This window comes from Cyprinodon tularosa, unplaced genomic scaffold, assembly GCF_016077235.1.
Source record: "Cyprinodon tularosa strain WSP-4 unplaced genomic scaffold, ASM1607723v1 ctg406, whole genome shotgun sequence".
NCBI classification, from domain to species: domain Eukaryota; kingdom Metazoa; phylum Chordata; class Actinopteri; order Cyprinodontiformes; family Cyprinodontidae; genus Cyprinodon; species Cyprinodon tularosa.
This window is the reverse complement of record NW_024039126.1, coordinates 230,842-244,624: the sequence shown is the minus strand read 5'-3', so window position 1 is coordinate 244,624 and position 13,783 is coordinate 230,842. Positions and strand designations below refer to the sequence as shown.

Here is a 13,783-nt window from a genome sequence, read left to right as displayed (position 1 = left end):
TGTTTGGGTTTCAGGAGCATGTTCTGATCGGGGCCTATAAGAAGTGTTTGAGCACGCTCAATCAGTGCCACGGCGGCCTGTCTGATGGCGAGCAGCCAATCAGCTTGAGCCTAGCGGGTCACAGCCTGGACACCTTCAGGTACCAGGTGTCCCAGGATAAGGTGTCCATCCACCTGCCTGTGTGCAGAATGCTGGCAGGTAACAGGATCTAAAGGGGAACGTCCTGCTCTCCTCCTCATGTTCTCCTCATATTCTCATGTTCTCCTCCTTTTCTCCTCTCAGGGCTCCACGTTCTTCTCAGCAGGACAGAGGTGGCGTCTCGGTTCCCCGAGCAGCTGCCACTGGTCAGTATGATGGCGGAGGTCAGCTGACTAACTGAGCAATCCGGATACTGACTCCTTGTCTCCCCCCCAGGGTGAGCTCAGCCCCCACCTCCTCATAGAGCTGCCTCTGCGCTGCCTGGTGCTCTGCGCACAGGTGCATGCTGGGATGTGGAGGAGGAACGGCTTCTCCCTGATCAACCAGGTGAGTCTTTGTGTTCGGACCAGAACCCGGATCAGTACCGGCCTCTTAGAACCTCTTGGTGTTGCTGTGTTGCAGATCTACTACTACCACAACGTGAAGTGCAGAGTGGAGATGTTCGACAAGGACATCATGATGCTGCAGGTACTCTGGACTCAAGCTGGGACCAGCTAAGGTTCTACTGGGGCTCCGCTAACAGGTGCTGCTATGTTGCTGCAGGTGGGGGCCTCCATGATGGATCCCAACCACTTCCTGATGGTCGTTCTGAGCCGCTTTGAACTCTTCCACATCTTCAGCTCTGTTGACATCAGGAAGAGATACAGAGAGGCCAATAAGGTCTGAACCTTCTCTGTACGTGCTCCTTATGACCGGAGATACTTAGACCAGAAACGTTGGGTTCTGATGGTTGGATGTCATCCTCTCTGCAGGACCTGGCTCAGCAGAACGCCTTGATCGAGGAGATGCTGCACCTCATCATCATGGTTGTGGGTAAGTCTAGCGCAGAAGGTCAGCAGACGGTGCAGCCTTCACTAGAGCTCTACCTGCAGTATGTCATTTCTCCCAGGTGAGCGTTATGTTCCGGGCGTGGGCCAGGTGGACCCTCTGGAGGAGGTCAGGAGAGAAATCGTCCACCAGCTCTCCATCAGACCCATGGCTCACAGCGAGCTGGTCAAAGCTCTGCCTGAGAATGTGAGGACAGTTAGGAACCTGTGAGGACTGAAGTCTTTTTCATCCTGACTGACCACCAGAGGGCAGTGCTGAACACGCTGAATGTTCTCTTTGCGCTGTTTGAGTAATTAAACCAACAGTCGGGCCTTTGCGCTGATAACCAGCGCAAAATGCTAGAGGCCATATGTGCTGCAGCATCATGAGCTTCTCCAAACACATTCACCAGGTTCTGCAGTGTCAACATGGGTGCCTCTCATTGGCTGCAGTCCTTTTACGCGGTTCAGCCGGGCTCTCTCAGTGAAATATGTGTCATGGTTGGTTTTAGTCATTCAGTTCTTTCAACAGCTCCCTCTGGTGGTCAGTAGGGACGAAATGGAATGGAAGTTGCGAATGTAACTACAGTTCTATGAATCCCAGGTGATGCAGGAGATTCTCAGTCACTCAGAATCATTGCTTCCGTGAGAAGATTTTGTAGCAACAGAGCCCTGGATGATGCCAACATATATGGCTACTGAGTGTCATCCAGATGTTAGTGATGATTTAATTATTTAATTATTCCAGCTGCACAAAGGGAACATTTCCTCCTTTCAGCACCACTCTCTGGCAGCCATTATGATTCATAGAACCATACTTCCCCTCGTAACTTTCCCTCCGTGCGTAACTTTTGGTTTACGAGCTCATTTCCGGTCTTTGGTTTTTTGGTCTTTGACCTGTCATGTGGTCTTTTTCAGGGCAATAGGGAGACGGGTCTGGAGAGAGTCATCGACAGCGTTGCCTCCTTCAGGTCAATCATTTTTCCCTATTGATCCATCTTCAGATAGATGTCCGTCTCAGACCGCTCAGAACCGGCTGTGGTTCTGCCTTGTGTCTCAGACCGGTCAGAACCGGCTGTGGTTCTGTTGTCCGTCTCAGACCGGTCAGAACCGGCTGTGGTTCTGCCTTGTGTCTCAGACCGGTCAGAACCGGCTGTGGTTCTGTTGTCCGTCTCAGACCGGTCTGAACCGGCTGTGGTTCTGCCTTGTGTCTTAGACCGGTCAGAACCGGCTGTGGTTCTGTTGTCCGTCTCAGACCGGTCAGAACCGGCTGTGGTTCTGCCTTGTGTCTCAGACCGGTCAGAACCGGCTGTGGTTCTGTTGTCCGTCTCAGACCGGTCTGAACCGGCTGTGGTTCTGTTGTCCGTTTCAGACCGGTCAGAACCGGCTGTGGTTCTGCCTTGTGTCTCAGACCGGTCAGAACCGGCTGTGGTTCTGTTGTCCGTCTCAGACCGGTCTGAACCGGCTGTGGTTCTGCCTTGTGTCTCAGACCGGTCAGAACCGGCTGTGGTTCTGTTGTCCGTCTCAGACCGGTCTGAACTGGCTGTGGTTCTGTTGTCCGTTTCAGACCGGTCAGAACCGGCTGTGGTTCTGCCTTGTGTCTCAGACCGGTCAGAACCGGCTGTGGTTCTGTTGTCCGTCTCAGACCGGTCTGAACCGGCTTTGGTTCTGTTGTCCGTCTCAGACCGGTCTGAACCGGCTGTGGTTCTGTTGTCCGTTTCAGACCGGTCAGAACCGGCTGTGGTTCTGCCTTGTGTCTCAGACCGGTCAGAACCGGCTGTGGTTCTGTTGTCCGTCTCAGACCGGTCTGAACCGGCTGTGGTTCTGTTGTCCGTCTCAGACCGGTCTGAACCGGCTGTGGTTCTGTTGTGTTAACAGGAAACCCGGTGTGACGGGGAAGGGTCTGTACGAGCTGCGTCCTGAGTGGAACAAACACTTCAACATGTACTTCCATCACTACAGTAGAGCGGATCAGTCAAAGGTAACGGATCAGAACCATAAGAACTCTACGTCCTGCTCAGCTGTTGATGTGTGTCGTCATGGTTACGGGCTTATCTTGACAGGCTGAGGAGGCTCAGAGGAAGCTGAGGAGACAGAACGGCGAGGACACAGGTGAACGCCAAGGCTTGGCGAATGTTTGTTTGATATCATTTTGAGCTTCTGCTCTGAAATTTGGTTCCAATCGTGGCGAGATCATGGCGAGCAGAGTGTAGACGCTCAGACATGGTGACGGACGGCTCATTTCCTGCACAGTCCGTCCATCAAGCATAACGAGCTCTTTAGACATCAGAAGCCGGTTGAGTCACTGTATTACCATGGTAACCTGTGTGTGTCTCCCAGCCCTGCCACCTCCCCTCCCCCCCCCTCTCTGCCCGCTCTTCGGCAGCCTGGTGAACCTGCTGCAGTGTGACGTGCTGCTGGCTGTAGAGGGCGCCGTCCTGCAGTGGGCCGTGGAGCCGAGTGGAGGAGGCTGGACGGAGTCCATGCTGCAGAGGGTGAGCAGGCGGACGGTGGCGCCCCCTCTGTGCTCCGCCTCTCACTGACGGCGTTCTGTTTCCTCCTCTGCAGGTGCTGCACCTGGTGGGCATGGCTCTGCTGGAGGAGCAGCAGCAGCTGGAGAGCAGCAGCGGAGATGAAGACGTCACTTTCACATACAGCAACAAGATCACACGTCAGTGCAGCCCCCACCCCCCCACCCCACCCTGTCCACTGGCAGGCTGTGACTCTGTGGCATTGGCTGTGTGTTCAGGTCCAGGTGAAGCTCCCAGCACCTCAGGAAGTGTCCTGGCTCTGCTGGAAAGTCTGCAGAACGCTCCTCACCTTGAGGTCCACAAAGACATGATCACATGGATCCTGAAGGTACCTGCTTTTCTTCTTCTTTTGGTCTGAAGCCTCGCTGGCGCTGTCCTGTGATCATGCAGTGCTTCCTGCCAATCAGGCGTTTGCTTTGTGGTGTTATTGGTGTGCAGATGGTTGAAAACATCAAAACGATCCGAGAACGGACCTCGTCCAGCTCCAGCATCACCATCAACCAGGGGAGAGGCCTGGAGGAGGTGAGCTACTGTCCTGCTGAGGCCGACCAGCTGCTCTGGCTGCTTGATGGACGCTCCTGTTTCCTGCAGACCGTCAGAGACAAAGACAAGGCGGAGAGGAAGAGGAAGGCTGAGATGGCTCGCCTCCGCCGGGAGAAGATCATGGCCCAGATGTCTGAGATGCAGAGACACTTCATCAACGAGAACAAAGAGCTTTTCCAGCAGAGCATGGAGGAGCTGGAGGCGTCCACATCTGCTGCAGAGCACAGGTACACCTGCTCCTCCAGACAGACCCAGGGCCGCTCCCACTGTGGGAGTTTTACAGGAAAAAGGGCTTTTTATTGACGCCTTCCTTAGCATCTGGTTCCGTTGAAACCAAAGGCTGCGATCTGTAGAGTCGGCTGCATAAAAACGTCGCTGATATCCTGTGATCTCACCCTGAATATCAGATAAGAGAGAAACTGTCCTCAATGGATGGAAAATCTCCTGCTGATAAGAACAGTTCCTCCTGACGCAGCAGCAGAGCAAGGATGTAGAAAAGATCAGTTATTTTAACTAGTTTCATGGTTAAATCATCCATTAGAGCTACTTCATTGTTTTAATTATTTAAACTTTCCAGATCTAATCCCTTCTTTGTTTTCCTGCTCTTGCTGCAGCCACCACAGAAGAAGAATTGCAAAAACTAATTTTTTAAACTTTTAACAGAAGTTTTTAGACTTTTTATTGAATGCATTACTAGATTTTTATACATCCATCAGAGCCATTTCTGAAACAGTCTCCACCCGGTTAGCCAGAATAAGTTCACTACAGTCCATCCATAAGCTACATTACAACAATATTAACATTTGATGTTTATATGCCTCGTTATTCCCAATCAATTCCTTTCTTCACCTCTTCCTGTCATTTATATATATATATATATATACTCACCGGCCACTTTATTAGGTACCCCATGCTAGTAACGGGTTGGACCCCCTTTTGCCTTCAGAACTGCCTCAATTCTTGGTGGCATAGATTCAACAAGGTGCTGGAAGCATTCCTCAGGGAGTTTGGTCCATATTGACATGATGGCATCACACAGTTGCCGCAGATTTGTCAGCTGCACATCCATGATGCGAATCTCCCGTTCCACCACATCCCAAAGATGCTCTATTGGATTGAGATCTGGTGACTGTGGAGGCCATTTGAGTACAGTGAACTCATTGTCATGTTCAAGAAACCAGTCTGAGATGATTCCAGCTTTATGACATGGCGCATTATCCTGCTGAAAGTAGCCATCAGAGGTTGGGTACATTGTGGTCATAAAGGGATGGACATGGTCAGCAACAATACTCAGGTAGACTGTGGCGTTGCAACGATGCTCAATTGGTACCAAGGGGCCCAAAGAGTGCCAAGAAAATATTCCCCACACCATGACACCACCACCACCAGCCTGAACCGTTGATACAAGGCAGGATGGATCCATGCTTTCATGTTGTAGAAGCCAAATTCTGACCCTACCATCCGAATGTCGCAGCAGAAATCGAGACTCATCAGACCAGGCAACGTTTTTCCAATCTTCTATTGTCCAATTTCAATGAGCTTGTGCAAATTGTAGCCTCAGTTTCCTGTTCTTAGCTGAAAGGAGTGGCACCCGGTGTGGTCTTCTGCTGCTGTAGCCCATCTGCCTCAAAGTTCGACGTACTGTGCGTTCAGAGATGCTCTTCTGCCCACCTTGGTTGTAACGGGTGGTTATTTGAGTCACTGTTGCCCTTCTATCAGCTCCAACCAGTCTGGCCATTCTCCTCTGACCTCTGGCATCAACAAGGCATTTCCGCCCACAGAACTGCCGCTCACTGGATGTTTTTTCTTTTTCGGACCATTCTCTGTAAACCCTAGAGATGGTTGTGCGTGAAAATCCCAGTAGATCAGCAGTTTCTGAAATACTCAGACCAGCCCTTCTGGCACCAACAATCATGCCACGTTCAAAGTCACTCAAATCACCTTTCTTCCCCATACTGATGCTCGGTTTGAACTGCAGGAGATTGTCTTGACCATGTCTACATGCCTAAATGCACTGAGTTGCCGCCATGTGATTGGCTGCTTAGAAATTAAGTGTTAACAAGCAGTTGGACAGGTGTACCTAATAAAGTGGCCGGTGAGTGTATATATATATATATATATATATATATATATAATATTAGGTAGGGATGGAACGGTTTATGAAAACCGTTCTATCTCTGAGCTCCAATCTGCACACAGATTGCTGGGGATTTTAACCAGGCTAACTTGAAGACTGTTCTCCCTAATTTCTACCAACATGTGGACTTTGCAACACGAGGTGAAAACACTTTTGACCTGGTTTACTCTAACATCAAAGATGCATTCAGAGCAGCCCCCCTATGAAAACCAGATCTATATAGATGAGTATGCTATGACTGGGTCAGCCTACATCAACAAATGCATTAAGGACGTCAGCATCAGCACCGGGCAAACCAACGACCCTGGATGAATGGAGAGGTTCAAAAATCGCTAAAAGCACGGAACTCGGCTTTCAGGACTGGTGACAGCGAGAGCCAACTGGAACCGTACCATCTGATCTGGGGAATCAGGCGTTTCCTAATCAGTTTATAAAAAGTATCCATCCTTTCTAGGAGCTTTATTTCTCCTCAGTCTGGAGATTTGAGTTTGATTCTGATGCTCTGTTATCTTTGCTAACTTTAATTTCCCTAACAATGTTTGGATTTGGTCATTATTTTCAATTTGCCTTTGCAAATATACATATTTATTCTTAAAAACCAAAGATTTGATGTGGGATTTCTTATTTTAGGGATATTATTTGTTTTCTGCTTTTTCTATTTATAAGAGAGATACTTAACTGACTTACTACCGCCTTTATTGTAGATAACAACTTCATCTTGGATGCAATTTATCTGTCTTTATTCTTTTGGCCCGTCCTACGGGGTCGTTTAGAGGATCAGTGAGTGGGTCTGTAGGACGGAGGCTGAGCAGCTCTCGGTCGGTTCCTCTGACCCGTTTCCTCTTTCCCAGTCCTCCCAGTTTAGACCTGACCAGTGCCTCTCAGATCTGCGTGGGGCCCAGGAGGATGGGCTGGGCTGAGCGGCGCCAGTCGGTGACCTGCATCCTGTGTCAGGAGGAGCAGGAGGTCAGGAGTCACGGCCGAGCCATGGTGCTGGCAGCGTTCGTCCAGAGATCCACCGTTCTGTCCCAGAACCGCGGCTGCAGCCTTCCGGATCCAGGTGAGCAGAACTCTGCGCCGCGTTCTGGGTTTGGACCGCAGCCATCCTGGTTCCTGCCTCAGGCCTCCTGCTTCTGTTCCAGAACATCACGACCCATTGTTCATGCACCCTGAGCTCCGGGTGGGGATCCACACGGCCAGCTGTGGACACATCATGCACGCCACCTGCTGGCAGAGGTGAGAGGCTGCAGCTTAGTCTGTCCAATCAGCAGCCGGCTCACCTGACCACCTGTTCTGCTCTCAGGTACTTCGAGGCGGTCCAGCAGAAGGAGCAGAGACGGCAGCAGCGTCTGAGAGGACACACCAGCTACGACGTGGAGAACGGAGAGTTCCTGTGCCCGCTGTGCGAGTGTCTGAGCAACACTGTCATCCCGCTGCTGCCGCACGCCGCCTCACCTGATACCAGGTACCTGCATGCTCAGCAGGCTCCGCCCTGAACTCACCCCCAGCTCCTGACGCCTCTCTTTGTCCCTCAGTGTGGAGCATCCCTGTCTGGAGGCGTGGCTAAAGAGGACCAGTCAGCAGATGGCAGCGTTATGCTCCACCCACAGGAAGCAGTCACCTGGTGAGTCACCTGCTGGTGGACGGAGCCTCGTCTGTCCGTTCAGGTGTTCAGGGGGAATGATTTTTGTTGCAGGTGCAGCAGAGGAGGCGGCTCCTGATGGTTTCAGAGTCGACTTTATTCCACCGTAAGTTTTCACGCTTGGATGGGGGGGGGGGGGCTGATGCCGTTCTGTGCTGATGATGTCACTTCCTCCCTCAGAAACCCGTACTCCAGCGGCATCAGCACCATGATCAACACCTTCAGCATGTCGGCTTACAAGGTGGGCCTCAGAGTGAACCCCAACGAGCAGGACCCCCGGGTGGCAGTGCTGAGCTGGGCCACCTGCGCCTTCACCGTCCAGAGCATAGGTGAGCTGCTGCGGCCAGGTTCTTGGGTCAGAACCTTTGGTCCAAACGGCACCAGAACCGTACCAGAACATTTAGATAGCGGGTCTACTCACTCCGTTTCTAAGTTCATAGAAGTATTGTTCTGATTGGCCGGTCCTCCTGGTTCTGGTGGTTTGGGCCCTTCTGGGTGGCGCTGATTCAGGGTCTCCTGTGTCTCTCTGCAGAGCGCCTCTTGGAGGAAGAGAAGAAGCCGCTGTTTGGAAGCCTACCCTGCCGCCAGGTCAGACCATGTGATGAACAGCGCTCCCAGTGGCCGGCGCCGGTACGGCAGCTGACGGTTGGTTTTGTGTTTTTCAGGAAGACTGCTTGAGCTCTCTGACCCGGTTCAGCTCAGCCTGCTGGACCTCAGCTCCTCTCAGAACCGTCCACGGTCATTTCATCAGGCTCATGTCAGGTACCCCCACATACAGGACTGGCGGGTTCTGCTCCCCCGCTCATTCAGCTACTAACGGGCCATTTGCTTTGTGATCCAGTTCTGGTTCCGGACCGCCAGGCGGACGACGGTCCCTGTATCCTGGACATCGACATGTTCCACCTGCTGGTGAGTGAGTCTGCCGGCCCAGTTTCTGCCCAGAGTGGCTCCAGGTGACCCTGTGGTTCTGTCTGCAGGTGTACAGCGTTCTGTCCTACAGTTCGGTCCAGAGTCTGGACCAATCAGGACGCAGCTTTGAGGATTCTGCTCATCTCCACCTGCTGCACCTGACAACAGTGGCTCAGCTGGTCCAGATCCTGCTCACCATCCGGCCAGGTTGGTTCTGACCCGCCTGGTTCTGACCGGCCTGGTTCTGACCCGCTTGGTTCTGACCCACCTGGTTCTGACCCGTCCCCCTGACCCGCCTGGTTCTGACCCATCCCTCTAATCCAACTGGTTCTGACCTGCCTGGTTCTGACCCGTCTGGTTTTGACACGTCTGGTTCTGACCTGTCCCTCTGACCCATCTGGTTCTGACCCGTCCCCCTGACCCGCCTGGTTCTGACCGGCCTGGTTCTGACCCATCTGTTTCTGACCCGTCTGATTCTAACCCGCTTGGTTCTGACCCGGCTGGTTCTGACACATCTGGTTCTGACCCGTCCCCCTGACCCATCTAGTTCTGACCGGCCTGGTTCTGACCCATCTGATTCTGACCCGTCCCCCTGACCCGCCTGGTTCTGACCTGTCCCTCTGACCCATCTGATTCTGACCCGTCCCCCTGACCCGCCTGGTTCTGACCTGTCCCTCTGATCCAACTGGTTCTGACCCGTCCCCCTGACCCATCTAGTTCTGACCGGCCTGGTTCTGACCCATCTGATTCTGACCCGTCCCCCTGACCCGCCTGGTTCTGACCTGTCCCTCTGACCCATCTGATTCTGACCCGTCCCCCTGACCCGCCTGGTTCTGACCTGTCCCTCTGATCCAACTGGTTCTGACCCGCCTGGTTCTGACCGGCCTGGTTCTGACCCATCTGTTTCTGACCCGTCTCTCCCCAGAGGAGCAGTGTATGGAGCACAGTGAGCAGTCAGAGGAGGAGCAGCTCTCTTCTCAGCTCTACATGTTCCTCCAGCAGCTTGTGGGCAGGTGTGTTCTGGTCCAACTGGTCCAACTGGTTCTGATGGTGTATCAGACGTTTCAGCCTCTGTGTTTTTCAGGGCGCTTCCTGAAGTGTCCTCTGGGTGGCAGCTGTGGACCAGCGTTAGAGCTGGCATCCTGCCGTTCCTCCGGACCGCAGCGCTGTTCTTCCACTACCTGAACTCTGCCGCACCACCTACTGACCTCCTCGGTAGGGACCTGTGCAGAACATTCAGGTCCGGTTCTGAGGTGGTTTATGGACTGACTGTTGTTGGGTTTCAGGAACAGGACCGGGTCAGTGGGAGGCTCTGTGTAGCTACCTCAGCCTGCCCTCCAACCTGCTGCTGCTCTACGAGAACCACCGTGCCCTACTGGAGCCACTCGTCAGCAGGTAAAACACCTGCTAACAAACCTGCTAACACAACCGCTAACAAACCTGCCAACACACCTGCTAACAGACCCGCTAACACAACCGCTAACAAACCTGCCAACACACCCGCTAACAGACCCGTTACCACACCTGCTAACACACCTGCTAACAGACCTGCTATCAAACCTGCCAACACACCCGCTAACAGACCCGTTACCACACCTGCTAACACACCTGTTAACAAACCTGCTAACAAACCTGTTAACACACCTGGGAACACACCTGCTAAAACACCTGCAAACACACCTGCTAAAACACCTGCAAACAGTCCTGCTAACACACCTGCTAACACATACCTAGTAACACACCTGTTAACACACCTGGTAGCAGGTGCCTGGTCCAGTGGGAGCAGGTGTGTCCAGCCTGTGATGTTGTGTCTCTGGGTCCAGGTGGTGCCGCCATCCAACTGTGGGACAGATGCTTCAGGGGGGCGGAGCCTTGGTCAGGTACCCAAGAGAGTCCAACAGATTGATCAGCCTCCCAGAGGATTACAGCATCTTGATCAACCAGGCCTCCAGCTTCACGTTAGTAATCCCACTACTCCCAGTAATCCTGTACTCTAAGGGGAAGGCAGCGTGAAGGAGCAGATGGATGCTGAGCAAACCCAACTGATCCCTACGGATCAGAACCCCGGATAGTGTGCAACAGCTCAGTGAAACTGTTTTACAGGGGAAGGATCCGGTTTTAAGGCAGAGGGAATGTTTTTAGGGTGGAGAGAACTTTTTTAAGGGACCCGCTGTGTTACCTCCTGTGTTACCCATTGTTACCTCCTGTGTTACCCACTGTGTTACCTCCTGTGTTACCCATTGTTACCTCCTGTGTTACAAACTGTGTTACCTCCCGTGTTACCCGCTGTGTTACCTCCTGTGTTACCTCCTGTGTTACAAACTGTTACCTCCGTGTTACCCACTGTGTTACCTCCTGTGTTACCTCCTGTGTTACCCATTGTTACCTCCTGTGTTACAAACTGTGTTACCTCCCGTGTTACCTCCCGTGTTACCCACTGTGTTACCTCCTGTGTTACCCACTGTTACCTCCCGGGTTACCTCCCGTGTTACCCACTGTGTTACCTCCCGTGTTACCTACTGTGTTACCTCCCGTGTTACCTTCCGTGTTACCCACTGTGTTACCTCCCGTGTTACCTCCCGTGTTACCCACTGTGTTACCTCCCGTGTTACCTCCCGTGTTACCCACTGTTACCTCCCGTGTTACCTCCCGTGTTACCCACTGTGTTACCTCCCGTGTTACCTCCTGTGTTACCCACTGTGTTACCTCCCGTGTTACCTACTGTTACCTCCCGTGTTACCTTCCGTGTTACCCACTGTGTTACCTCCCGTGTTACCCACTGTGTTACCTCCTGTGTTACCCACTGTGTTACCTCCTGTGTTACCCACTGTGTTACCTCCCGTGTTACCCACTGTGTTACCTCCCGTGTTACCCACTGTGTTACCTCCCGTGTTACCCACTGTGTTACCTCCCGTGTTACCTCCCGTGTTACCCACTGTGTTACCTCCTGTGTTACCCACTGTGTTACCTCCTGTGTTACCCACTGTGTTACCTCCCGTGTTACCCACTGTGTTACCTCCCGTGTTACCCACTGTGTTACCTCCCGTGTTACCCACTGTGTTACCTCCTGTGTTCGAACTGTGTTACCTCCTGTGTTCGAACTGTGTTACCTCCTGTGTTCGAACTGTGTTACCTCCTGTGTTCGAACTGTGTTACCTCCTGTGTTACCTGTGCAGGTGTCCGCGCTCCGGCGGGGATAAGTCCCGCGCTCCCACTCTGTGCCTGGTCTGCGGCTGCATGCTGTGCTCTCAGAGCTACTGCTGCCAGACGGAGGTGGATGGGGAGGACGTGGGGGCCTGCACCGCCCACACCTTCAGCTGCGGCGCGGGCGTCGGCCTCTTCCTCAGGTAACCAGGCATCGCTGTGGAGTCTGAGCGTACCTGTCGGTTCTTGGTGTTCACCTGGTGACCTCTCTGTGTGCAGGGTCAGGGACAGTCAGGTGTTGTTCGTCGCAGGTAAATCTAAGGGCTGCTTCTATCCCCCTCCCTACCTGGACGACTACGGAGAAACCGATCAAGGCCTCAAGTACGTCTGCCATCTCACTGTGTGACACCTGAATCTTTTGGTGTTTGGACCCCTCTCTGACCCGTAACGGGTCTCTGACCTGTACCAAGTCTCTGACCCGTACCCGGTCTCTGACCTGTTTGTCCATGTGTCTCCAGGCGAGGGAACCCTCTCCACCTCTGCACCGAGCGCTACAGGAAGATTGAGCGTCTGTGGCGGCAGCACGGCATCCCTGAGGTCATCGGCCATGCCCAGGAGGCCAATCAGACGCTGGTGGCCATCGACTGGCAGCACCTGTGATCGCCCAACCTCATTGGCTCTCAGCCTTGGCCCCGCCCACTAATGAGCCTCTTCTTTGAACCAATCAGTTTGCTGCAGCTGAGGTCAGCAGCCTTCAGGGATCTTTTTTAGGGTGTTTCAATCGTGACCTTTGACCTCTGACTGACCCCTTTTCAGTCGTCCAATCAGAGGCAGCACAACTGACATCAGTTTTTCAACCAGGGTCCCATGGCCCCGTGACATTTTCATGAACTGGGTCACCATGGCAACCAGGTGAGGGAGAGTCATCCAATGGCTGCTGGCCTCGTGGAAAAGATCTGAACCGGATCAACGGCCGGCAGAACCGGATCGACCCCACTGCTGATTGGTCAGCTGATCCTCCAGGACGTCTGAGTTCTGACAGCTGGTTGGTTGATTGGCTCAGCCATCCTGTGTTGATTAGGAAGTGGCTTTTAGTTTAGTTCTGCTTTTTGGTTTTATTTAACGAACTGACTGTGATGACATCACTTCCTGTTTGAGTTTTTAGGAGTGGAACCCCGGGTCCAGTGTTGGCTCGGCTGCTCGCTCTGTCACTTTACCGTCACTTCCTGTGCAAATGAGTTGGTCTTATAGCAGAAAAAAATAAATAAAAATGAATTTAAAGAAGGTTTGAGTCGATTCTTCTTCTGGTTCTGATCCAAAGCTGCTGGACTAGAAAACATGTTCCTAGATTCTCATCAGTCCTGCAGCGTCCTGGTTCTGTTATGCCTCTTATAGAAGACATCTGGGTGGAACAGAGATGGTTGGATCTGGAAGAAATAATTTCCTTAGGATTTTATAAAACTGAGTTTGTGAAAAGGAAAAGTGAGGACGGTTCTACCGGAACAAAACCTTCCTATCTATTGAAGGCCTGACAGATACAGGAAGTGAGGATGTTTCAAAATAAAAGGCTTGAGAGCAGTGAGGCGTAACAACGCTGGCGGTCCGAACGGAACCAATGTTCTTCCAGTTGGAGCCAAAGGTTCTCCCTTCAGGAGGAGCTTCATAGAAAGATCTACTGTGATTGTTCTACCATGGTTCCTTCATGGTTCTCTGTCTCTCCACCGGGTCAGAGAAGCGTCTCTAGGAGGACATTTCTACTGTTGAAAGGTAAAACGTCTCCGGGGTCCCTCAGGGTCCCCACTGCAGGTCAGTCCAAGCCAAGGTGCCGGAAGCCCTTCCAGATATGCACCTTAGGCCTGTTGTCATGGTAACC

General features: G+C 52.6%; 1 protein-coding gene across 1 annotated transcript in view; it reads left to right on the top strand.

Moving 5' to 3' along the window:
* ubr2 (ubiquitin protein ligase E3 component n-recognin 2) overlaps positions 1-13,194 on the top strand; it is a 28,613-nt gene extending 15,419 nt beyond the window's left edge. Inside the window, exons 15-46 of the mRNA XM_038298361.1 lie at positions 15-198; positions 283-344; positions 415-525; positions 601-666; positions 742-858; positions 951-1,011; positions 1,088-1,212; positions 1,923-1,975; positions 2,883-2,985; positions 3,068-3,116; positions 3,345-3,499; positions 3,573-3,675; positions 3,754-3,863; positions 3,974-4,057; positions 4,127-4,305; positions 7,067-7,275; positions 7,358-7,451; positions 7,519-7,680; positions 7,751-7,839; positions 7,912-7,963; positions 8,038-8,186; positions 8,390-8,445; positions 8,523-8,619; positions 8,699-8,766; positions 8,835-8,973; positions 9,692-9,779; positions 9,851-9,981; positions 10,053-10,161; positions 10,590-10,724; positions 11,943-12,113; positions 12,190-12,291; positions 12,429-13,194. Coding sequence (XP_038154289.1) covers positions 15-198; positions 283-344; positions 415-525; positions 601-666; positions 742-858; positions 951-1,011; positions 1,088-1,212; positions 1,923-1,975; positions 2,883-2,985; positions 3,068-3,116; positions 3,345-3,499; positions 3,573-3,675; positions 3,754-3,863; positions 3,974-4,057; positions 4,127-4,305; positions 7,067-7,275; positions 7,358-7,451; positions 7,519-7,680; positions 7,751-7,839; positions 7,912-7,963; positions 8,038-8,186; positions 8,390-8,445; positions 8,523-8,619; positions 8,699-8,766; positions 8,835-8,973; positions 9,692-9,779; positions 9,851-9,981; positions 10,053-10,161; positions 10,590-10,724; positions 11,943-12,113; positions 12,190-12,291; positions 12,429-12,570 — 3,555 coding nt within the window. The 3' untranslated portion in view covers positions 12,571-13,194. The remainder of the gene's footprint in view (positions 1-14; positions 199-282; positions 345-414; positions 526-600; positions 667-741; positions 859-950; positions 1,012-1,087; positions 1,213-1,922; positions 1,976-2,882; positions 2,986-3,067; positions 3,117-3,344; positions 3,500-3,572; positions 3,676-3,753; positions 3,864-3,973; positions 4,058-4,126; positions 4,306-7,066; positions 7,276-7,357; positions 7,452-7,518; positions 7,681-7,750; positions 7,840-7,911; positions 7,964-8,037; positions 8,187-8,389; positions 8,446-8,522; positions 8,620-8,698; positions 8,767-8,834; positions 8,974-9,691; positions 9,780-9,850; positions 9,982-10,052; positions 10,162-10,589; positions 10,725-11,942; positions 12,114-12,189; positions 12,292-12,428) is intronic.
* The last annotated feature ends 589 nt before the right edge of the window (positions 13,195-13,783 follow it).